This window comes from Nilaparvata lugens, chromosome X (assembly GCF_014356525.2).
Source record: "Nilaparvata lugens isolate BPH chromosome X, ASM1435652v1, whole genome shotgun sequence".
NCBI lineage: Eukaryota > Metazoa > Arthropoda > Insecta > Hemiptera > Delphacidae > Nilaparvata > Nilaparvata lugens.
This window is the reverse complement of record NC_052518.1, coordinates 75,302,353-75,326,957: the sequence shown is the minus strand read 5'-3', so window position 1 is coordinate 75,326,957 and position 24,605 is coordinate 75,302,353. Positions and strand designations below refer to the sequence as shown.

Here is a 24,605-nt window from a genome sequence, read left to right as displayed (position 1 = left end):
CTATTTGACATTTATGTTTATCTACATTTCTCGTCTGATAGCTTTTCATAATATTTTTTTTTCTCCATAGTGTAGCACATTCAATATATGGTTGAAAACACCTGTTTATTTACGTACGGTAGGCTATTGACGTTATAGAATCACGCTTTTCTATTATTTTCAAACTTCAGTGTAAATCTCAACTTAATTTAGTATGTGAAATTGATTCGGTGTATCATTCGACTTTCACGCACATTGAAAAAATATAAAAATGAAAAATTGGTGAACGTACCTCCGTATTTCTTCAAATAGTTTTTTTCGTATAGCCGGTAAGCTCTAGCATGCGAAAGTAATAATGTTTTTCCAGCTAGATATTCAGCAGTTCCAGTGTAATTCAAGCCTGGGGCATGCGTTGGTAGATCAGGAGCAGCTTGACCATGCCCAAAAACAGCATGCAGATGTGGCTCATTTATTGTGCACCACCACTTCACCTGAAACATTAAAAGATAAAAAAACGCTGCTCTTCATACGTTAAAAATATATTTGATTATGATATTGACTCTTCAAAATTGCATCATTTTATTGATTTATTTATTCAAAATGATAAAGCACATTGTTGAAACATATCGTGTCAGTGAAAACACCAAAAAGGGTAATAGTTTATTCGATTAAAAAACTATGAAGTAACACTATAATATGAATAACAATTCAAATAACATAATTTTAGATCGGATAGAACATGGTTTAAGCACTGATGCAATAATTATTCATTTTACATTTAATGATTTTAATAGTTCTAACATGTGAAATTTTCCCTCTCATATTCTAGCATATCATCAGTTTATTAGAAGCATATATGGCGTGTGTTCGCGGCGCTTTAGCCTGTATACACTGCTTCAGAGTTCTTAATTCTTATGGACTGAACATTCAATTTATAAGATTGAAATGTTGAAAATTGACAGTTTTCACCTTCAGTTTTAGACATTAAAATCGAATCCGCATTATGAAATACAGTGTAAAACTTGTATGAAATATAAGTGACCAATCATGGATTTTTGATAAATCTTTGAATGATTTGTTTCAAATAATTGTCCTTAATTTGTTAAATTATATTAGTTCACCCTACCAGTATCAAAAGTATTTTTCCAGATATTGATGCTTCGTCAGATCTCTAATGTGGGTTGAATCTAGATTATTCGTGTCAAGAATAAAACATGACTAGAAGAAGTTGACCGCTTCTTAATCACCTAAGGGTGTGTACATACAAAGAGCGGTCAGTCGTTCCGTGTTCCAACGGTCTTTAGAGGATATATGTAATCTCTTATTATGTTTTACATAAACAGGTCAAGGTGCATCCAGGCTATAAGCATAATGTCCTTAATAAGAATAGTGGTAACGATAAATAATTTAAATCAGTACTCACCATTGGCTTGATTCCATTTTCGATAAGTTTGTTAATTACTTTATTATAATAATCAATACCGGCTTGATTGATATTTGATATGTCTCCATTAGGCAATATACGAGGCCAGCTAATTGAAAACCTGTAGAAATCAACCTGTAAACAACCGTTAGATAATAGTAACAATAATGATAATTTAAAAAACTTTGTTTCCAATAACTATAATGGAGAAAACGTTTTGTGAGATAATGCTATGAATAAGGGTTGCACACAGTATCACTGGATTTCACAATAGATTATGTTTATAAAAATGTATTGCGAATTACTATTTGTTACATCGGATGTTTTTACTTTTGAAATTTGTATGCAATGTTATTTTTCTTCTTCAGCTTCAATCATTCGATTGGTAGGCAGCTTTCCATCGTTCTATGTCCAGAACTAAACTAGTTGGATGTAGCTCTGGATCCCTAGATCTTTGGTAACTTTCTGAGTAGATTTTGGCCCACACTTTCTTCTACTAGAATTCCCAGTGTCGCTCTGGGCCGGCTAGACTCAGTCGGCGTCTGGGGTGGGCCGCAGCAGGGGACGGGAGGCTTGGCGTGGTGTCCGTCAACCACCCTCGTTCGAGTCGGGGGTTGGAATAGGGCCTTGAGTACCTTGTTGAAGTGATTCCTTCTTTTAGGAAAGAGGGGCCGTGCTTTCGCACTGCCTAACAGGGTTGGGCGGGGAGTGATAGGAGTAGGAACGATCTGGTGTCTTCCGTGGGTATGGTCTCCGGGACGGGAAAAGCGTTCCCAATCGTCACTAGATGTCCTCTTGCTATTCCCGATGGAATTAGCAAGGTAGAAGAGCCCTGGATCCGGGCATCGTGGCTGGTCACCGGGTCCCTCACCTCGGGCACCGGCTGTTTCTGGCTATAAGGACTGGCGTCTCGGGGACGAGAAAGGCGTTCCTAAGCCTTACTCGAGGTCCTCTTGCTATTCCCGATAGAAGTAGCAAGGTAGAAGAGCCTCGGAACTGGGCGTCGCGGCTGCTCACCTGGTTCCTCACCTCCGGCACCGTCTGTTTCTGGCGGCCAGGATCGGCGTCTCGGGGTCGAGCAAGGCCTTCCCGTGCCTTAGTCGATGTCCTCCTGCTATTCCCGATGGAAGTAGCGAGGTAGAAGAGCCTCGGAACCGGGCGTCACTAGCAGTCACCGAGTCCCTCACCTCGGAAACCGGCTGTCTCCTGCGGCCAGGATCGGTGTCTCGGGGTCGAGAAAGGCCTTTCCAGGTCTTACTCGAGGTCCACTTGCTATTCCCGATGGAATTAACAAGATAGAAGAGCCCTGGAACCGGGCATCACTGGCGGTCACCGAGTCTAACCGCTCGGTCACCGGCTGTCTCCTGCGGCCAGGATCGGTATCTAGGGGTCGAGAAAGGCCTTCTCAAGCCTTACTCAAGGTGCTCTTGCTCTTCCTGGTCCTCTTCGTGATGTTCCTGGGTCCAGTCAGGTTTTAGCCCAAAACCAAACTTGTCGTCAGTGGTCGAATCAGGCAGGTTGGCTGCTACAAGTCGCAGAAGTGGTCGTACAGTACTCGCCTTCCTGCGAGTGTTGTACCTTGGAGCTTCTAGAGTCTTCTATCAACTCCAGTTAATAGAAGGCGCAATTCGAAGTAGTCGAAGGAGTAAGAGTAGACTCTGGTCACGAGCTGTACTCACTCTCTCGCCGCGTGCTGCTTCCTTCACTAGTTCTCGACCGACTGTCCGTACTAGACTGATCTTCACTGCTACTCGGCGAGCCTCCCTCGGCAGCCGGGTGGGAGGAGTTAAGGGTGCGCGGCATAGTAGAGCAGTAGCTCAGTGGCTGTCTCGCTCGTTGTACAACGAGATCTTAATGATGATATTCTTCTTTATGATGAGATTACCGAGTGTCTTCAAAACTAGCTCTAAAATCAATTCCCCTCACTAGTTACGATATATATCGTGACAACTTGCTTCAGATATTGTAGCCGGAGTCTTCCACTAGCCCTTTGTCCAAATACCTTCCAGTATTCTTAACGTGAATTTGTTGTGTCTACATGGCCAAGCCAAGAATGGCGTCTATCCTTTAGAATACACAAAAGAGACCTTTTCCTTAACCCGTTGAAATACTTCCTCATTAGTAATATTCTATCAGTCCATTTCAACTTGAGCATCCGTCTCCAACACCATACTTCAAATGCATTTAGTGATGTTTCTTCTGCCTTACCAATAGTCTAAGTTTCTGAGACTATTTGAGGGAAGGTCACACCGCTTACTGATGAAAATTGCCTTTGATTCTCTTTTACGATATTTTATATAATCTCTGTCCCTTCCATCTTCCCAAATGATACTACCCAAGTACCTATTTAAATTTTTTCACTTGCTTGAGGGCATTTTTATCTAGTTTTATTAATTCAAGTTCAGGGTCGTTGGAGCAGATCATCACTTCTGTCATTTTATTTTTCTTTCATTTTATTAATTTTCATGTCATATTCACTTTTTAAAATCTCATGGTCTCTCTATACTTCCTTTGTCTTGCGCCACTTGCTGTTAGCCGGTCCATGTCTGAACGTTCACTCTCCTCATTGTAACTTGAAGTCTATTACAACAGCATTGTGGTCACTACAGATGTCAGCTCCAGGATAAGTTTTACATTGCTAATGTACCGTTTATGTTTTTTCCTCACAATTATGTAATCAATGTCATAAACTATTTGCCCTCCAATGTGATCAACATTATTCTATCACTGAACAGCATGTAACTTTTCTCTCTTCTTTCCCATTTCTTGTCTAACGACACTACACCAACTCCTATTATACTAGCATTGTCATCTGAGAAGATAATGATAATCCTGTGATCTCCGCTCCAAAAGTCTCCTTCACTCCTCCATTTAATCTCACTCATTCCAAGGACATTGACACTCAGTCTTTTCATTTCAAGTTTCATATTTTCTAATTTTCTTCACACACCTAAAGATATTACATTTCGTCAATAAATTAGAAACTCTTAGGCCGTTTGCACAGTGTAAGTTTAAGCTAAAGCTTAAACCAAATCTGGATTTTTTTTGGTTTAAACTAAAATTCAGTTTACGCAGTATCAGTTTAAACTCTGTATTGAGTTTAAACTCTGGGAAAGTTTAAACCTCCAGAACAGGGGGTTTAAACCAAATAATTTGGATTAACTATATATTGTAAGATTTGATAGGGAAACAAATGGTAAATTATTTTTCGATGGTTGTTTTTAATGCTTCTGTAGACGATAATAATTATTTAAGTTATAGAGAATCATTATTTGAATATAAAAATGATTATAATGGAGGAATTGATAAAAGTTTTTAATGCGATTAATAAAGATGACTGCTAAGAAATTTTGGTACTGAGAAAAATTGGGCAAAAACGAATCATTCAAATTTCTGGGATGATAGAAATTTTTTTTTAACGGTTTTGATTGAGTAAAACAAGTGCCAATTTGATATTTGATTAAATATTCCACTTGATAGAAAATAAGCCAACTTTTATCAGTGGTCTTTGATTAGAAAACATGTTTTTAATAACACATAACTGAGATATTTTGCTTTCAAGAGATTTCTAATAAACGAGGAAGAAGACCGTAGAAGATTTAACTTAAGTAGATTTTTATAACAAAATTAGGTTTTTATCTTACATTCTAGAATATATTTTTTGGTACCAACTAGATATAAGTTTGTTTCTGATAGTAATATAGAATTTCATCATTTTTTGAAGAATTTCTTGATCGCTTACCACTTTTATTACCGTACAACTCTGTGGATTTTGAACGAGGAAATAGCAGTGAACTCTATACTAACTGGAACGGGCTATCCAATGCTAAGCTACAGCTAAAAGTGTGTAAGGCGGAGTGAGTGAGACAGGCATACCGTGTGGGATTCCCTTCTCTCTCGTACTCATACATTTAAGCAGGTTGTTGCAGCTCTTGAGTACGATTTTTCATTTTTAAAGTTAAAAAATGGATTTGAATAAATATTGGGGCTATCAGTATTAGATCACAACCTTCTCTCTTAAATATTGTGATGTATTTGTTGTAAAATGTGTAGAATTGAATAAAAATACGACCGAAAAATGGTGATGTATTGTGTTGCATTTGGATGCAAGAATGAGCATGTTGAAGGAAATGAAATACCATTTTACAGGTAAGTCAAACATTTTTGATCTATTAATTAATTTGAAGAAACCTTTTTGTTTTACATGCATTTCCAATACTTTTTCTATATTGATCAGTTTATTTGACCAAAAATATAACAACAAATTTAGTTTTATTAATAGTATACTGTGATAGTTTCTATGCTAATTGAAAATTTAGGCCTACTTTATTAGCATCTAAAATAAAAAAACATAGTTGAAGAACAAATGAATCCTTATTCAAAAAAGAATAAATACAAATGATTAATAATTCTGTGTTATCATCATGAGATGACATAATTTATTTTAGGTACCTACTTTATTTTAGTAGCCTACTGTTATTTTGAAAAATATGATATTGCTATCAGCTGAATTGTGATTAATTTTTGAAACATTTACATTCCAAATAAATAATCGTTCAATTTACAGTATTATAATAATTATTTAGCATATTTTACTGTTTGCTTATCATATGGTCATAATTATAATACAATTAATATAAATGTTTCTTCATAGATTTCTTTGCATCATTTCTGAAACTCCCACTCTTACATGATTTGAAATTACACCAATGCACACCTACATAATTCTACATTTATAGCCTGCTGTAAGTAGGCCTATATTATTAAATTAAGATATCTCCTTAAACAATAAATCATAAATCTTTCCTTTAACAATAACTCATATAATCCAAAAAACAATAGTATATCCTATCAAAATAAACATAAGACTGTGTTTAATAGTTTCGATTAAACACAGCCCTCCTTTGGACTGTGTACGAACAAAATTCGGGATTGGAATAATGAGGACTATGAGCCTGCTTTTTCATTCCCAATCATTTCATGACAGTTTATATTTGTCCTTGTTAAATAAATAAAAATAAATAGATGATACGCTTCTCTGAAATCTGGCCAAAAGTTATTCCCTTGCTTGTGAAAAGTTGACAATACTAAAACTACTGCAGTCACAAATGAAAAAAATCTTTTCTTTATTCATATTCAACCTATTTCATTATTTTTGCTCTCAAAAAGTTAACAATGAACTGCTTAATAAAGGAAAAATAACGCTTTCATGGAATAAGACATACAATATAGAAATAAAATAGAAATTGAAACTGTGCAATGTATTTTTCCATAAGAGCCAATGTGTTACAAAATGACGAATCCCACAGCAATGCGGGTTGCCTATCTTTACCAGCTGCCTCACTTTCTTTGTGTTGCTAGTCCATTCCAGTTAGTATACAGTTCAGTGGGAAATAGTAGCTACATAACCTCAATTTACTGATGGTTTATAACAAATAATAAATTTCCTGTAAAAATTAACCTTCCTGATATTATAAACGATGACATTCAATCAATCAATCAATCTATTCTATTACCAACTTAACGCTTAACTAATTTACACTTAAACTGGATTAGTAAATAATGCACTCAGAAAACCGATTCAAGTTTAAACTTTCAGATTAACTTAAACTCGATTAACTTAATCGAGTTTAGCAATCTATACTGTGCATGTGCAATCTATACGGCCCTTAAAGTTTTCTCCTTCCTTGATGAACCCATTTGATGCTGTTCCCACCCGGAGATCCGAATGGGGGACTATTATTTTTACCTCCGGAATATTTAGAAAATATGGTCTCATCATGATAATTTAGCTGCTGTGAGAATATTCCTGTGGATCTCTAATGCTGTGGTTATCTTCTTTGCCTTCTGCACCCTAACACTGTTGACCATCAATAATGGCTCCTTGGCGTTCTAGAGCATTTTCATACTTCATTGACAGACAATAGGGTGCCCGGTGCACCAACTCTCAACCGCTCATCCACTCTAGGCTGTTGGCACTTGATACAAGTCTTTTCTTTATCCAGGGAGGAGAATCGGCTCGACCAAGGAAGTCTATATTTTTTAAATGTATTTATTCTTTTTACAATGAAGCGCAGATCGGAAGAGAAAACTATGAATGACTTGTACTATTTCTCTCCCAAATTTAGGTAAGTCCGAAATTAAAAAGTCTGAAATGAGGTTATGTCTTCTGGATTTCCACAAAATTTTCAGTCCTAGAATATTCATATAATCCAAAACCTTAACCTTTTAGCTTTAGTCAACTTGAAAATGTGACCGGTGTGGTCACGAAACCATGGTCGTGTACCAAATAAAACAGTGTAGAATTTGACAACATATTTGTGTTTTTATTCATTCATATAAACCATTCTTTTGAATTTAGATGTTCCAAATACTAAAATAATAATTTATAACACTCAATTATTTCCAAAATAGAGAATATTTACTTATTAGAGAAATTTTTAAACACGAACCGAAAAACAAGCTATGAAATATTAAATGAAATTATACCTTATTGGGAAAGCAAGGAAGAAGAATTTGGCCAAGGAAGGCCTTATAGGACAGAAATATACAAATTAATTGTGCGCAACCGACAAGACGGCAAGTATATGCACCTTGTCAAAGCAAGACGCCCATCTCCATCACCCTAGTTACGCATACAAGAGGATGGCACACAGCTAAGTCACGAAATAGTACATTTCTAGAAGATAGAGCTCCAGAGCAGGTAGGAGAAGTGTATGGCTCTGGAGAGGCTGATTGCAGAAGCACTTGTAGCAACTGGGCGATGGGATCGCCAACCCCTATGCCACATATACAATGTAAGTGACTAAGTTATGTAATTTTTGGTCAAATAAATTACTATTAGTCCATGGTCCTGAATAGTAGGCCTATTATAAATATTTTGAAGCTCATTAGTTGACAATTCAATCTTCGTATAAGGTATAAGGTAGCAGACTGACAATAAATTGATAGGCTTTACCGTAATTTCTCAAGTCCGAGTAATGTTGGAATACCTTTTATTTGGCTTATAATAGAAAAATAAGTACTTATCATGTGCATTCAATGAAAGGTGGTATGATTATCCAACCCAGCTCATCAGCAAAATCATTATCGGTAATAATATATTTTAGTACTTTCCTTGTCAAATATTGCAGATAGGCCTAATCAATATAGGTGTAGATGAACATTCTGTGTAAATTCACAGTTTAGAAATGAAAAATAAGATCCTGCATAACTCAGGCTAGATATATTGTTACTTTTAAATGACAATATTTACTTTTACTTACCCCCATGTCTTTGAGAATTTCAATATCTTCTTCATATTTGTGGTAGCTATCACAAGCTATATCACCATTGGAGCCGTCCACAATTAGGTCGGTTCTTGTTCTGACAAATTTGTCCCATATACTCTCTCCCTTATCTGGAAATTTCTTATTTATCTTATTATTCATTCAACTATTCAACCATATTCACAATGACCACAATAATAAATAAGCACCGTTGTGCTTAGTATTTCCTAGTGAATACTGAAATGAAGTGCATTTAACGGGTGGTTCTCATAGAACATAATATCATGAACACAATGAGCAGTCATTGTGCGAAATATCAATGTGAGGACAATGTAGTTGGTGATGATGGTTGAAGCTGAAAATTAGGTGTTTTTCACAATACAAGGAGCATTGTTGTCAGGTGTACCTGGACATCTTTATAAGATAGAGCGCTCTACCTGATCTCAGATTGTAGAGCACTGAAATACGCCCAGAGGGATTTTGAATTATACATCTAAATGGTAACAATCAGAAGATATTGTTGATCAAAAACTAAAATTCATCAAAATTGATTTTTTTTCTTCAAATTTCACTCATTTTTGAAAAATTATAACTCAGCACTCATTGAAGATAGAGAGTTCTGAATGATTTCATTTTATTTAGAATTTTATAATCTGAAAAAAGGCGAGAGCAAATTTTTCTGTCCGATTACGAGATTTAGCAGAACTGAAAAATGAGCCGAAAATACGAGGTTTTTGGGCCATTCTGTATCTAGCACAAGGAAATTTTGCATGAAAAAATTGGTTCTGGACTTCTCCTATGTACCCAAATAACATATTAAAAAATCAGAACTACAATATAAATTGCATGCACCAATGTATATAGTGACTGGACTATTTGCTCAATTAGCTTGATCAGGTTTAAAAATTCAGGATATCAGGGTTTAAAATAATTATAATTTCATAATTATATTGAATTCTCAGTTATGCATAATGTGTTAAGTGAAAAAACAGTTTTGTTTGTTGGCACCAGTGAGCATGAGCGTGCAATATTTCCATTTCTAATGGCCCTAATAACATGGCTTGTTATGCATGGCCTCCACTTCGCGTTCTCTTCACCCAACGTCATGCAATTTTCATTTTTGATCAAGGATCGTGTGACCAGCTACCAGCTACCAGACTATCAGCTGACCTCGCTTCAATTAAGATGCTGGATTTAAAAGCTGTTTATAGAATTAATGAAGACAAACTTATCTTATATCTTTTGGGAAGGGTTAGACAATATAAGTGTGCCATGTGACAGATAATAATCGCATTAAAAATGTATATGGCTCTTGATAGTTTAGTTTAATTTTTGTCACAGAAAGCTGTATAATCGAGCAGATCTCGTACAACATGTGATACGTCAGAATTCTATAATCTTACATTCAAAAGAAACAATGTTTTGAGAGCCCACTTTCTAGTCAACCCTTCCTCTACAGAACACCTCAAAACAGTCAGCAAGTGAGTAAGGACAAGCTTCAAAAATGAGCAATAATTTTTTTTACTTCCCTAGCAAACTTTTCGTGGCTGTTATCATTCAGGGCTTTGGGTAAATAGTTTTAAATCTTCATACCCGAATAGAATGGCAACTATATAACTATTTGAATTGCTTTTTTATTTGACATATAGCCTACCGTACTTTACAACTGCAAGTTCAATATAACAGATAATGTAAAGAGTTAAAACTTCGATATTCATTTATAGCCTTATCACGTGTACAATCTTTTAACTCTATGTTCCGGTTCCTTTTGCAGATTATATTTTCACATGTGTAGTCTATATTATTTTTTGGGTATAATATGTTCTTGTTATTTTTTGTAACGGAGAAAGGATATGCATAAATATTTATTTCGAAAAAGTAGGAATGAGTAGGATATTTTTTCTAACACGTCTAGAAATTTTTGCATCGAAAACTTGTACGCCCTAGGCAAGGTCTAGATGACTTCCAGTGCTCAAGTTGTAGAAACTGTACCGTATTCAACTGTTTGAGAGTTTCCAAATGAATAGCTGAATAATATAAACACAGAAACAATATTGGGAAAAAATAGTGAAGAATGAAGTGGATTGTAAAATGAAAAGAATGAAGATTCCGCTTACCGTCTTCAAATGCGGCTCCTTCAATCTGATAAGATGAAGATCCAACGCCAAGTAGGAAGCTTTCTGGCAATTTCATTGACATATTGCTGCAGGCTTTAGAACTGTTCAAGAGTAAAAGAATCAAGTACCTACTCGTTACCATATCTAATCACACTCAATGAAAGTTAAACAAAAATATTTTATCACATTGACACTGATTACGGTATTATGCACAAGCCCTTTATATTGCGCTTGAAAATTATTCTCATTCTAAAAAATACGTAATGAAGAATTTTTACTTGATACTATAAAGTATTGCAATACATTATAAATTGAAATTAAACATGTGCTTATCATAATTTAATATCTTAAATTATTTAAATTAATCAAATAATTTAGTATCATAAAATAACTTCTTGCATTATTCCACATTTTGGTACCTTTGTATTTATTTTCAACCTTGGCCTAACAGGCACTAATGACTTTACTTAGATAAGAACATTCCTTAACGATTATTTTTGTAAAAAGTAATAACAACCTTTGTATCAGTTTTAGATTCAGAAATGAATCCAGCTCGAAATTATAAAAAAAATGTACTTATTTGGCAAAATTGAAATAATTATTTGTTCTACTAGTGCGCGAAGTGACACATTGCTGCACCGAAAGAAACGTTTATGCAAGAGCCGTAGGCGAGTATTACACATTAATTTGACACAAGGTGTTTTTCCTCAAATATTAAAGAAGGCAGTTATTGTCCCAATTTTTAAAGGTGGTGATAAATTACAACTTGATAAACTACAGGCCTATAGCGCTGTTATCCATATTCTCGAAACTATTAGAAAAACTTGTTAAATGTAGACTATTACCAATATGGGTTTCGCGGAGGGTTCAACACGGAGAGTGCCTTGGTTGATTTCATGGCAAACATCTTCAACAACGTAAATAATGGATTAAATGTGAATACACTGTTCTTGGATATAAGAAAGGCGTTCGATACTGTGGAACATACACTTCTTTTGGAAAAATTAGAGCGTTCTGGGGTGAGGGGTGTAGCGTTGCTGTGGTTTAGTTCGTTTTTAAAGGATAGAACCCAATGTACGAAAGTAAATAATACACATAGCCCTTTTCTAACAGTTAACACTAGTGATTCTAGTGATTCTTTGTGTTCTGTAATCAGTGCAGGAATTGTCACTATTCAAGGTAACTGTAGGAAAATAGCTATTTATGTATTAAGAGCATAAAACGCGACTTCATTGCTTAAGCAAAACAGTTATCTCGCGACACTATATAGTGGGGTGCAATAATTATTTTGCAAAAGGAATGAAAAAGTTTTACTTTTGAATTACATACAATATTCTCTCTTCAACTGCAGTATAATTTGCCTTCAATACAGTTGTATGATTAGGTTACTTATTGTCAGGGCCGGTCCCAGGGGTGGGCGGACTGGGCGGCCGCTCAGGGCGGCAGGTATTGAGGGCGGCAAGTTTTAAGGAACGGAAAATTTCAAGATACAAATAAATGATAAATTCATAATAATGTGAATAGTAAAATTATATAAGAAGCTTATAACTTACCTTCTTCTGATGATATTTTTCAAAGTTTTTCAATTTGTATATCATCTAGCAATCAAAATGAAAAAGTTTTCTCAGGAAAACATTTTTTTCGATCACTACTTTTTGAGATATGAGCGCCCAAAGTTTTAATTTTTGGGACAGAACATTTCAAATTCGATAAGAGGTAAATCCATGAGATTCAGGGGATAAATCCTTCAGGGTATTGTTGATTGAATAAAACAAAAAAACTTTTCTTGAAATATAAATTATTGAAAAACATTTTGTTTTATTCAATCGACAATACCCTGAAGAATTTATCCTCATGAATCACATGGATTACCTCTTACCGATTTTGAAATGTTCTGTCACAAAAATTTAAACTTTGGGCGCTCATAAATCTCAAAAATTAATGATCGGAAAAAAATGTTTTCCTGAGAAAACTTTTTCATTTTGATAGCTTGATGATATACAAATCGAAGCCTTAAGCCGAATCTTAATCCTTGAGGCTATGCAAATGCTGAAAATAAACTTTCTACTGGTGATATTTTTCAAAGTTTTTCGATTTGTAAATTATCAAGCTATCAAAATGTGAAAGTTTTCTTAGAAAAACTTTTTTTTCCGATCATTTCTGTTTAAATTTAAATTTAAATTTTCGGGACAGAACATTTCAAACTCGTTAAGAGATAAATCCATGAGATTTAAAAGATCAACTCTTCATGGTATTTTTGATTGAATAAAACAAGAAATTTTCAAAAAATATTCTGAAAACATCATTTTCTGAGAAAGTTATTGAATTTACCAAAAATAAATCAAAAACGTTATTTATGGTCATTTTTGGTAAATTGAATAACTTTCTCAAAAATTGATATTTTCAGAAACTTTTTGTTTTATTCAATTAACAATACCATGAGAAATTCATCCTTTGAATTTCAAGGATTTATCTCGTACCTGTTCTGTCCCAAAAATTTAAATTCTAGGCGCTCATGTCTCAAAAATTAATGATTGGGAAAAAATGTTTTCCTGGGAAAACTTTTTCATTTTGATAGCTTGATAATATACAAATCGAAAAACTTTGAAAAATATCACCAGTTAAGTATAAAGTTTATTTTTAGCTTTTGCACTGCCTGTTTTCTCATTGTGTATTAGAACATAAAAATCTGGTGTCGCGCACTTACACAACTTTCCTTGCCGTTATGAAAATTGATCACCTAAAATAATAATAATATCGTGTGACCTGGCTGGCTCAGTGTATCACCTGACGCTAGTGTTCACGCGCATTTAAAGTCTACTATTCCAAGATCTAAACCAGCTGGTGACAGGACAATAAAGCTGCAGACACATGAAGTCTGCTATCTCTTCATAGTGAATGATTTAATAGAATCAACAGTTGCGAACAGTTTGCAAATTGAATAATCTTATTTTCTCGAACTTCGAGCTTATTTCCAATTTTAGGTGAAAATGTTACTTAACATTAATTGTAGAGATTTTTATGCTCAATCTTTTCCACTTTTTTTGTTTAAATTGTATCTGAAGCCCGATAATTGGGAATCTAAAATCAAACTTTGCATAGTTGGGGCGGAGCTCCTGAAATTTTTACAGATTTGAGACTAGTCTGTTGCAGTTGATGGAGCTTATCAATGACTATTTTAAGTATAAATTTGATCAAAATTGTTGGAGCCGTTTTCGAGAAAATCGCGAAAACCCCTGTTTTTGACAACATTTTTGCCATTTTAGCCGCCATCTTGAATTGCATTTGATCGAAATTGTTCGTGTCGGATCCTTATAGAGGAAGGACCATAAGTTCCAAATTTCAAGTCATTCCGTTAATTAAGAGATGAGATATCGTGTACACAGATGCACATACACTCATACACACACGACACACACACACACACACACACACACACACACACACACACACACACACACACACACACACACACATACAGACCAATACCAAAAAAACCACTTTCTTGGACTCAGGGGACCTTGAAACGTATAGAGATATAGAAATTGGGGTACCTTAATTTTTTCGGAAAGCAATACTTTCCTTACCTATGGTAATAGGGCAAGGAAAGTAAAAATAGTCTAATCAGATATTTTGTGTTACTATTCCCCAATATAATTATATTTGTCAAATATTTGTTTAAACGTCAATAAATTATGACTTAAACATCTGATAATCTTCGGGTAAATTTTCAAGTCAGCTTATAAGAAATATATCTCCATAAAACAGTGAAACATAAAACAGTTTATGAAACAAAAATAATTTTAAAATGTGCAATTTACACTTATTTTGGGACTCCTAGTACATAGTTATTTAGAGTTTACTGAGACTCTGTGGTGTAATGGCGCTATCGCATCATAGCGGAGACACAATAGGTAGACGATCGCTCATGGAAGGGGTGAAACCGGGGATTAACAATATTAGACGGGATACTATAGTGAGGTGGGGCGGCGGTTGCCGATCTTGCCCAGGGCGGCAAAGTCCCTAGGGCCGTGCCTGCTTATTGTCTCAAATGAAATGCATTTAACTCCTGAAGACAGCAGATTTTTGTGAGCATGGCTGATATTTCTTCCATATATAACTTCCAATAATTACCTGATGGTAAAAAACTGATGGCGAAGCTCATTAACAAGGAGCAGTAATATTTTGTATAATGATTCATTTTAAATTATCAAGCCACAATTAAATTCATTTCAATGTCAGACCCGTAGGCCTCAACATTTTATTTTCATCCCAATGGTTGTAGCTTGGGAATAACGTCATTATTCTAACTATAAAAGTAGTTGATATTATGTCTGAGTATTTCTTGCCAAGTAGCATTTCCGCTGGAGAAATATGATTTAATAAAAGATGAATTCAAATTTATTTGAATGAAAAATGAAAATAGTGTGATTTCTTTCTTACCCTGAAAAATGTTCACCGCGGACTGAGGATGCTCTGAGGAGTGACACAGTTATCAACAGGAGTGCAAGTGGAGGCGTGATCATCTGCAAAATTTAAAAAAATAGATAATAAAGTGCACGAACTCCATCATAAATTCTATCTACTCTTACAGCATTTCCCCTGTAGTGTGTATAAATTATATTCTCATTGTTTTTGATCACTCTGTTTTATTATTCAAGCACTTTTATTATTCTTGCCAGCCAGATGGCCGAGTTGACTAAGGCGTTGCACCCTTCAGTCTGCTAGTGCTACCTGGTCGTGGGTTCGAATCCCCCGCCGAATCCCATCGAATAGGCATAGAAGTTTGATCATCTCATAATCATCCGCGATAAAAATTTCTCTCTGTAATTATATAATATATTCCACTAAACTTTGTATTTAGAAGTGCAAAAGGAATCAAATCAATTCATTTGACATTTGAACAAAAAAATGAAGGAATTTTAATAAGAGAAGCTTATTAAAAGATACAAATATAAGATTACAAATCAATCAAAAGTGAGATCAGATATACAACATTAACAATAATACAAAACAATACAAAAGCTCAAAACTTTAATACACTATTATTAAGTTTATTGAAATATTTCTACTTTTAATTATTTTCCTATGGCGGCTACCCAGCAGGGAAAAATGTCCGCTGAGAACGAGTATCAGTTCATTGAATTATTTCAATTATGGAAAACCCGTAAAAACGAGATGAAGATTGAGAAGAAAAATAAAATTTATAGAATACTTTTCATATCAGCGAAAAAGGTCTCAACTATCCAATCCTCCAATTAATATATGAATTTATTAATTTATTCCATTAAACTAAAATTAGTACCCACTTGTTATTTCTTGATCTTAAACTTTAATTTCCACTGTATACCGTAAAATCGTTTCAATTCAAATAAAATAGTATATTAAACACAGAAATACAATCAATCCAGCTTTAAATGGAGTAAAGTGGAAAGTAAATTGAAGATCAAGAAAGAACAAGTAGTTACTAATTTTAGTATGTTACCATACATTTAAATAATTGAATGAACTGATACTCGCTCCCAGCGGACAAGGTTTCCTTGCTGGGTAGCCAACATAGGAAAATGAGTAAAAGTAGAAACATTTCAATAAACTAGATAATAGTAGTCTATATTCAAGTTTTAAGTTTTTGTATTATTATGTATGTTTTATTTCTTATCTCACTTGTGATTGATTTGAAATCTATGTTATATAGAGTTATACATAAATGCATGCGTCTATAATATATCATGATGTTCTTCAAAAACAACTTCTCAAAAATCATAGAACACGATAGGTACTCATACTCGATAAGGTTTCGTATCAGTAGGCTACAGTACCTATATATCCGGCACATCTAACCACATTTCAATGATTAACTGTGTCAAACTTTCAGAGTGTACTTCAGCAATTATAAAGAGATTACTGCAATATTCTTACCTTCAATATTTCAAAGACAACTCATAATTAATTAAAAAGCAGAGTGCAGGCAGAGACAAATAAGGAAAAATAATCCAAACAGCTACTTGTTCAAACTGAAAAAGCTGTTCAAGAAATAGACTGAAGAATACATACAATAATAATTATTTCAGCTGTTTCTTTTGCTGCTCGGCGCAAAAACTTCCACACTAATCCAAATATTCCATGATTTGCGAATTTTCAATATACAAATTACGTGGATGTTTACCTGATTTATTGCGAGATACACTAGGCAGAGGTATTCTTCAGTTTTCCTGGTTCAATCCATTGTTGAAGGTAGGTTGTAACTAACTACAAAGTAGATTACGCTATCTAAAAAAGCCGGACTGAAATGATTCTATCATTAAATTTAGACCTTGGTAACTTTACTGCAGGAGAAAGTTGCAAACCGGTTCACCTTCACGATGTACTGCTCTGTACCTTTTTGTTTTTTTAAACAATGTAAAAGTAAAAATGCATCCAGAGCTACTGAAGTGCAATTTATCTATTTTCTATCTAAATTTATTGTTAAATTGAAAAAAATATTCAATATTTTCGTATCTGTCAATACTCTTTGATTCAAAGGTTTTCATAAACATTTATTTCGAGATTATTTGTACGTATGAGGTTTTTGCTTATCATTTAAACCGGTAAAGTAAAAAAAATGATCAACATAGGTTCACAAAGTTGATTTCCATGGAAGATAATTCAATTGAGTAGAATACAGTAATACATTATAGTTCTTAAATAATATCTGTACAGCTCCTAGCGTATACAAGATACACAACACATTTAAAGTTCAAGTTTGTGTAGTCTTTGGTCAGGGGAACATATAAGTTTGTTTGACCTCCATTATTTGCTAGAATCAGTAAAATAAATTTGAAGCATAAAAACAGTGGATTTAAAGTAAACAGTGGAAACTAAATTTTCTTACCGTGGAAGGTTGAAACTATTACACTGTGAATAAAGGAATAATTTGTTTGTAAATGTTAAATGAATGATGTGAACAGAAGTTAACTTAAGCTCAATTCACACTTACGCGACTCAGGTCGAGAAGAGACTCGACTCTAGTCGAGAGCATGTGTTTCCAAATGGTGACTCTCACATCAGTCGATTCTAGTCTCCGCGACTGTCACCATTTGAAAAAGCATGCTCTCGACTAGAGTCGAGTCTCTTCTCGACCTGAGTCGCGTAAGTGTGAGTTGAGCCTCAGACTCGTATTACATTCCAGTCCATCAGTTTCTGCAACCAGCAGTATCCAGATTCTGGCGGCCAGCCACCAGATTTTGGCGATCCCGGTGGTGTCGTCACCATATGGGTATCCAGCAGCAGTAGCATAGCATATAATAGCATGATAGCATACCGTACATACAGTACAGGATTGGTGAAAAGTATGGAAAAAGCTTAATATTCCTGTTACAAGGATAATTTGACAATATGTTTCATTAGGGATCCTATTTGAATAAAAAACTTCTTTTCTGTCACATCAAAATTTGGCCGCCATCTTGAATCCAACTTCATCTCTCCAAATAGATAGGTAAGTGGTGATATATTACAGTGGTAATCAGTCGCTCGAGGCGAACGAATTGTTTATCTAAGGAGCTCCGATAAGAAAAGTCGAACTGTTATTCTGCTCTGTAATAACCAAAGTTTTATTTTATTTTCATTTATTAAGTGAATTAGAGATGGCGCCGCAGTGTCATTATTGTAATAGTTCATTGCCAGCTTCAGGTGATTTTGTTATGTTCTAGCAGTGGCGCCATCTCACCAAACTACTGGGAGGGGGGGCAAAAACCAAGAGGTATGAGGGGGGGAAGGAATACCCCCAAAGGATAGAAGGTCCTGTGTTCTTCCCTATAAATGTTATATTCGAAGATGCTATTATATGCTTTCATTTTTTCCAGTTTTATACAAATGTGGTTGAAGTATCAATACAAACATATACATCATTACTTATTAGTTATTAAATCATGAAATATTTATTAGTAATATAGGGGGCGCGACAGTCGAGGCCTGCGACAGTTGAGGACTGTTTTCTAGTCCTCTACGGTCGTAGGCCTCGACTGTCGGGGCTGTACGAAAATTGAAGTGTCCTCTACTATCGCCTGACGCAGGCGACATTAGAGGACTCTTTTTTAGGAGTCCTCTGCGGTCGTAGGTCTCAACTGTCGTGGCTGTTCAAAAATTAAAGAGGCCTCAACTATCGCCTAACGCAAGCGACATTTGAGGGCTCTTTTTCAGGAGTCCTCTACCGTCGCTGGCCTCGAATGTCGCAGGTCTCGAGTGTTAGGCCTGTACAAAAATTAGAGAGTCGCTTGCAGCAGATGACAGATGAGGACACATCCTACTGCGATACTAGACCGTAATTTACCTGTACTAATGGGTCAATAGTGCATCTTTATCTAGTGTATAATAGATGTTATGAAATACATTTTGTAATGATTATAACATCTGAATTGTTGAAAACCAAATAATGGAAACTTCCTTCATGAAAAAAGCATATGAACTTTGAAGGATCGTAGGGCTTATCTTTAAAGGATTTTCAGAACGAAAAATGGCCTATGACACTTGTCGGTATACAGGCCATCTTTGTGAAGAATTACAGCTTAATCAGTCAAGTATTTCAAGCGTGATGAGCTCAAAGACAAACAGACAGAAAGACAGACACCATCTCTTCAAATATGTTTGGACATCGCAAGGAAAAATCCTGGTAAGAAAAGATGATAAGGCGAATATTTTGTGCATGAAATGTTCATCAGATTTGGAGAACATTATTTAGGCTAATGATTTGATTGGACTATAGTTTAATGGCATTCATTGCAATTTTTTTTATTCAGTTTCTGTCATTAAAAATAGATGTTACGATAAATACTAGTTATTTACTTTATCATATTCACTTTTCTTTTTCTCAATAATAACAATAATAATAATTCACTTTTTCGTTTTTTTCAATAATAAGAAAGACAATAATTTATTACTGACAGTAATTTCTGACAACTATGGTTGAGGAAGACTCTAATGTTTAAGAAATCATTGTGCCTTGCGAATCATTTCTGACAGTTGATAACTGGCTTGCTGATAAGAGCGATTGTTCGCCTCTTTTCAATTTATCGAGACAGGCCAACTCTCCATTTAAACTTATTTATCTCAATATGAGGTCTTTGAGACAGAATTTCGACGAACTAACCTTGGCCATCAGGAATGCTAACATTGATGCTATCTTGTTATCTGAAATTAATATTCCCGATGAGATAAGTAGTCTTTTTCAGATCACTGGCTACAAATCCGTTTACAAATGTAGTTCAAATAGATTCCAACACGGCCTTGCAGCTTTTATCAAAGCAGATATTTTCTGCATTCAAAAATCAGTTACTAGTAACGTAGAAAATCTGGAGTATATTTTGCTGAACATAAAATTTAAAAATTTACATATTGATATAATAAGCTTCTGTAGAAATCACAGTATCTACTAATAAAAACAACTTCATCACAGATCTAGAAAAAATAATCTCTGAATTGGTAAATAAATCCAATCTTATTATTGTAGGTGATGCCAATCTTGATCTACTGAAGCATGACGATCAATCTGTACAGCTATACGAGTCTATGCTTCTGTCGTATGGGGTTAAAAAAGGTGTTTCTATTGTCACTAGAGAGGAACTAAGACAGGATGTTCTCACACAGACGTGTATTGATCACTTATTCTTGAGATTTACAAAATAATCTTAGTTCTTCTACCGGAGTGATTAAATTTAAAATTCCAGACCATTATGTTATTCGTTGTAAAATTTACTATAGCTTTTCAGTGGAGAAGCAAAAGGAAGAAGAGGTTAGAAAAGTTGTAATAAATAGAACGGAACAGATAAATTTATTGAAAGAAAGTGAGTGGAACAGCTGTGATTTACTTTCCTCCTCCAACTTAATTTATGATAAGATTAGGTTAAATTTTGAAAAGGCAACTACCATGTAAAAATGAAATTTCCTTTAAAAAAGCAAATTCAAACTTTAAAATTAACTGGATGTCAGAAGAACTTTTTAACAAACTTAAAATTAGAGACAGATTATTCAGACGCACCAAAAAGAATCCCACTAATAGCATTTACAGAGATGAATATCGTAACTATAGAAACAAACTTAATAAAGAAGTCATAAAAATTAAAAGAGATTATATAATTAAAAATGTTCAAGACTCTCAAAATAATATAAAACTAAAGTGTAAGTGCATTAATGGCATTTTGGGAAGAACCTCGGAAGATTCGGATTACCGAATCTTTAACGATTTTGCGAATAAAATCTCAGTCACCGAGGTCTGTTCAGCTTTTGCTACTTCCTTTATTAGAAATAGCCTATTAGGAAAACTACAAATTTTTGTCCGTTGATCCTTGACGACTCAGTCCATGTGCCATCTGAGCATAAATTCAACCATATATAATATGCTTGTAATGATGATATTGTTCAAATTATCAATAATATGAGCGCAAATAAGTCTCCAGGCTTTGATGATATTGGCGTTTCAGATTTGCAAACCCTGAAAGAGCATGTGGTAAATCCTCTTTGTCGAATGATGAATCTATCGATTTCTAAAGGCATATTCCAGACTTTTTTAAAATAGCCATTGTTAGACCAATTTTTAAAACTGGTGCTCGAGATGACCTGGAGAATTTCAGGCCAAAAGCTAAATTATCAGTCCCTGAGAAGATATTCGAAATATATTTATCAATCCATTTAAATCAATACCGGAACCTGTCTGATAATAATAACCTGTAAAATGTTCAATACGGATTCAAAAAGGGAAATCTGCAGAAGCACTTCTTTTAAATTTTACCCACAAGATAAATAATTTTTTGAATGATGGATTTCATGTTTTAGCAATATTTTTTTCAATTTATTCACAACACACAAACATACAATGAGAAAAGGGAATATACAACAAAACAATAACAATAACAGTAACAATTGTATTACTAACACATTAAAAGACGATATTGCTAATATGATGTGTGCTGGAAGAAAGAGGGGGGAAATACCTTGCCAACTATGGTTTCTCATGTAATAGGCAGGTATAAGGTATAACTGAAAGGGAAGGGTGTGTGATAGGGAAGTGAAAGAAGGTAGTTAGATAGGCAGGGCTCAGAGGGAAGGGAAGATAGGATGTGAAATAAAATACAGATAACGGTTACAATAATTTAAAGATTGAAAAAATAATTGCTTTTTATCCAATTGATGATTTCCTGCTTCATTTTTTGTAATTTTAACATTGTTGAGATAATGATCCAGAATTTTATTGATTATTATAGTACTTAGAGAAATAAGTTGCCATCTGATTGTTTCAATATTAGTATTATATATCAAATACTTATTTGAAGTAGGTCTCAAGCTGTAATGTCTATTTAATTAGTTGTTGGTGCATGTAAAATTGGTTCTATTTTTTATTATTGAATTACATTCTCAACATATAGGCTAACTGTCTAACTGTCAAAAACTTGAATTCATCAAATATAAGGTCAGTCGGGAAAATCTGGGTTTATTTGAAATAGATTTAATTATTAATTTGTGCATTATGAACAGTTCTTACAAATGGGAATTATAACACCCTCTCCATACTGTTACTCCGTATTGCATTATTGACTATACTATACCACAGAATTAATAATAGCACAGAAGGCTAACGGAATAGGACTATCTGTTCATGCATAATCGAGTAGTTCCTTTGCCAGATTGTAGATAGCGCGCAGAACCCTACTCCGGTCTCGCTCACCCCCCTTCCGCACTCCATCCTCACAACAACTCTATCGCCCACTCCACTGACAGGTAGTCGCCCCTCACTCCTTCACACTATCACACACACACACAACACACACACCACACACACACACACACACACACACACACACACACACACACACACACACCACCACACACACACACCACACACACACACCACCACACACACACACACACACACCACACACACACACACACACACACACACACACACACACACACACACACACACACCACACACACAACACACACACACACACAACACACACACACACACACCACACACAACACACACACACACACACACACACACAACCACACACACACACACACACACAGATGCACACACACAGTCAACTCAGCACCAGACACCTGTCAACATGTGAAGCAATTGTAGCAATTATAGGACTATTGTGATAATAATATTATTCAACTGCCTTCTGTTTTCTTTGCATTTCATCCCAACATTCTCCTGATGATTGGGAAACTCACAGCTGAATCATGACTGTATCATTTATATTACTCTGTGTTCTGTAAGAATGAGAATGCTATGTAAAGAAGAAGTAAAGGAATAAGAAAAAGAGAAGAAGAAGAAGAAAATATGAAGTTTTTAGTTCATCATCTTTTAAATATTAATTATTTTTTATATATCTTCATCTTTCTTATTGACAGAATCCAAAGTCAGGGCAGTGGACTGTGAATGATAGTTGGTATTAATACCTACAAATAAATCTTTGAATTCTGTGCATAAAAATACTGATAGCTTGAAGTGTGGTAAGTATGCCAATAAAAGACCAAATGAGTCAACAAGATGAGATTTAATAATGATAAAATAATAATAGGCAGATGGCCACATACAAAAACAATTGTAAGTAGATTGAGTCGAAAAATCTTGGGATAATTACAACATGTGATAAAAGACGTTCGAGAAATACAAAATTTAAATGAAATTAGGTCAATGACATTAATGACCATTGAAGCCTGACAATAATCGAAAAGATATTATAAATGATACCTGAATTGCGAATATAAATTGAGTGCTATAATGAAAAAGTTATTGCTGCAAAATTCAATCTTAATGATTTACAAAAGGAATAGTAATAAATGACAATGAGCTGTAGATACTGTTCAACAAATAGAATACAGTAATATAGGCGGCATAGGCCTTCAGTGAATTAAATGTCAGGTTAGACATCAATAGAACAATTAATAGGCGTCGGTGGCCTCAGTGAATTGAATGTCAAGATAGACATCAATAGAACAATTAATAGGCGTCGGTGGCCTCAGTGAATTGAATGTCAAGATAGACATCAATAGAACAATTAATAGGCGTCAGTGGCCTTAAAATGACACTTAAGAGCTAAGGGTAGCTATTAAATACAATGTAAAGATTGTCCAAATTAAATACAGGCGACATGGGCTTTCAATGAATTAAATGTCAAGATAGACATCAATAGAACGATTAATAGGCGTCAGTGGCCTAAAATTGACACTTAAGAGCTAAGGGTAGCTATTAAATACAATGTAAAAATTGTCCAAGTTAAATACAGGCGACATGGGCCTTCAATGAATTGAATGTCAAGATAGACATCAATAGAACGATTAATAGGCATCAGTGGCCTAAAATTGACACTTAAGAGCTAAGGATAGCTATTAAATACAATGTAAAAATTGTCCAAGTTAAATACAGGCGACATGGGCCTTCAATGAATTGAATGTCAAGATAGACATCAATAGAACGATTAATAGGCGTCAGTGGCCTAAAATTGACACTTAAGAGCTAAGGGTAGCTATTAAATACAATGTAAAGATTGTCCAAGTTAAATACAGGCGACATGGGCCTTCAATGAATTGAATGTCAAGATAGACATCAATAGAACGATTAATAGGCGTCAGTGACCTAAAATTGACACTTAAGAGCTAAGGGTAGCTATTAAATACAATGTAAATATTATCCAAGTCAAATACAGGCGACATGGGCCTTCAATGAATTGAATGTCAAGATAGACATCAATAGAACGATTAATAGGCGTCGGTGGCCTCAGTGAATTGAATGTCGAGATAGACATCAATAGAACAATTATGTAATACATGCAT

General features: G+C 34.7%; 2 protein-coding genes across 2 annotated transcripts in view; one reads left to right on the top strand and one right to left on the bottom strand.

The window, feature by feature from the left end:
• The window catches only part of LOC111046955 (myrosinase 1), a 35,536-nt gene extending 17,731 nt beyond the window's left edge, over window positions 1-17,805 (bottom strand). Inside the window, exons 1-7 of the mRNA XM_039442054.1 lie at window positions 17,764-17,805; window positions 15,231-15,313; window positions 10,788-10,888; window positions 8,668-8,801; window positions 1,341-1,537; window positions 992-1,000; window positions 272-501 (exon numbers count right to left, since the gene is read on the bottom strand). Of these exons, the coding sequence (XP_039297988.1) occupies window positions 272-501; window positions 992-1,000; window positions 1,341-1,537; window positions 8,668-8,801; window positions 10,788-10,888; window positions 15,231-15,313; window positions 17,764-17,805 (796 nt within the window). The remainder of the gene's footprint in view (window positions 1-271; window positions 502-991; window positions 1,001-1,340; window positions 1,538-8,667; window positions 8,802-10,787; window positions 10,889-15,230; window positions 15,314-17,763) is intronic.
• Window positions 1-24,605, top strand: part of LOC111046954 (tyrosine-protein phosphatase 99A) — a 119,860-nt gene that overhangs the window by 75,705 nt on the left and 19,550 nt on the right. The gene's annotated exons all lie outside the window — the stretch shown is intronic.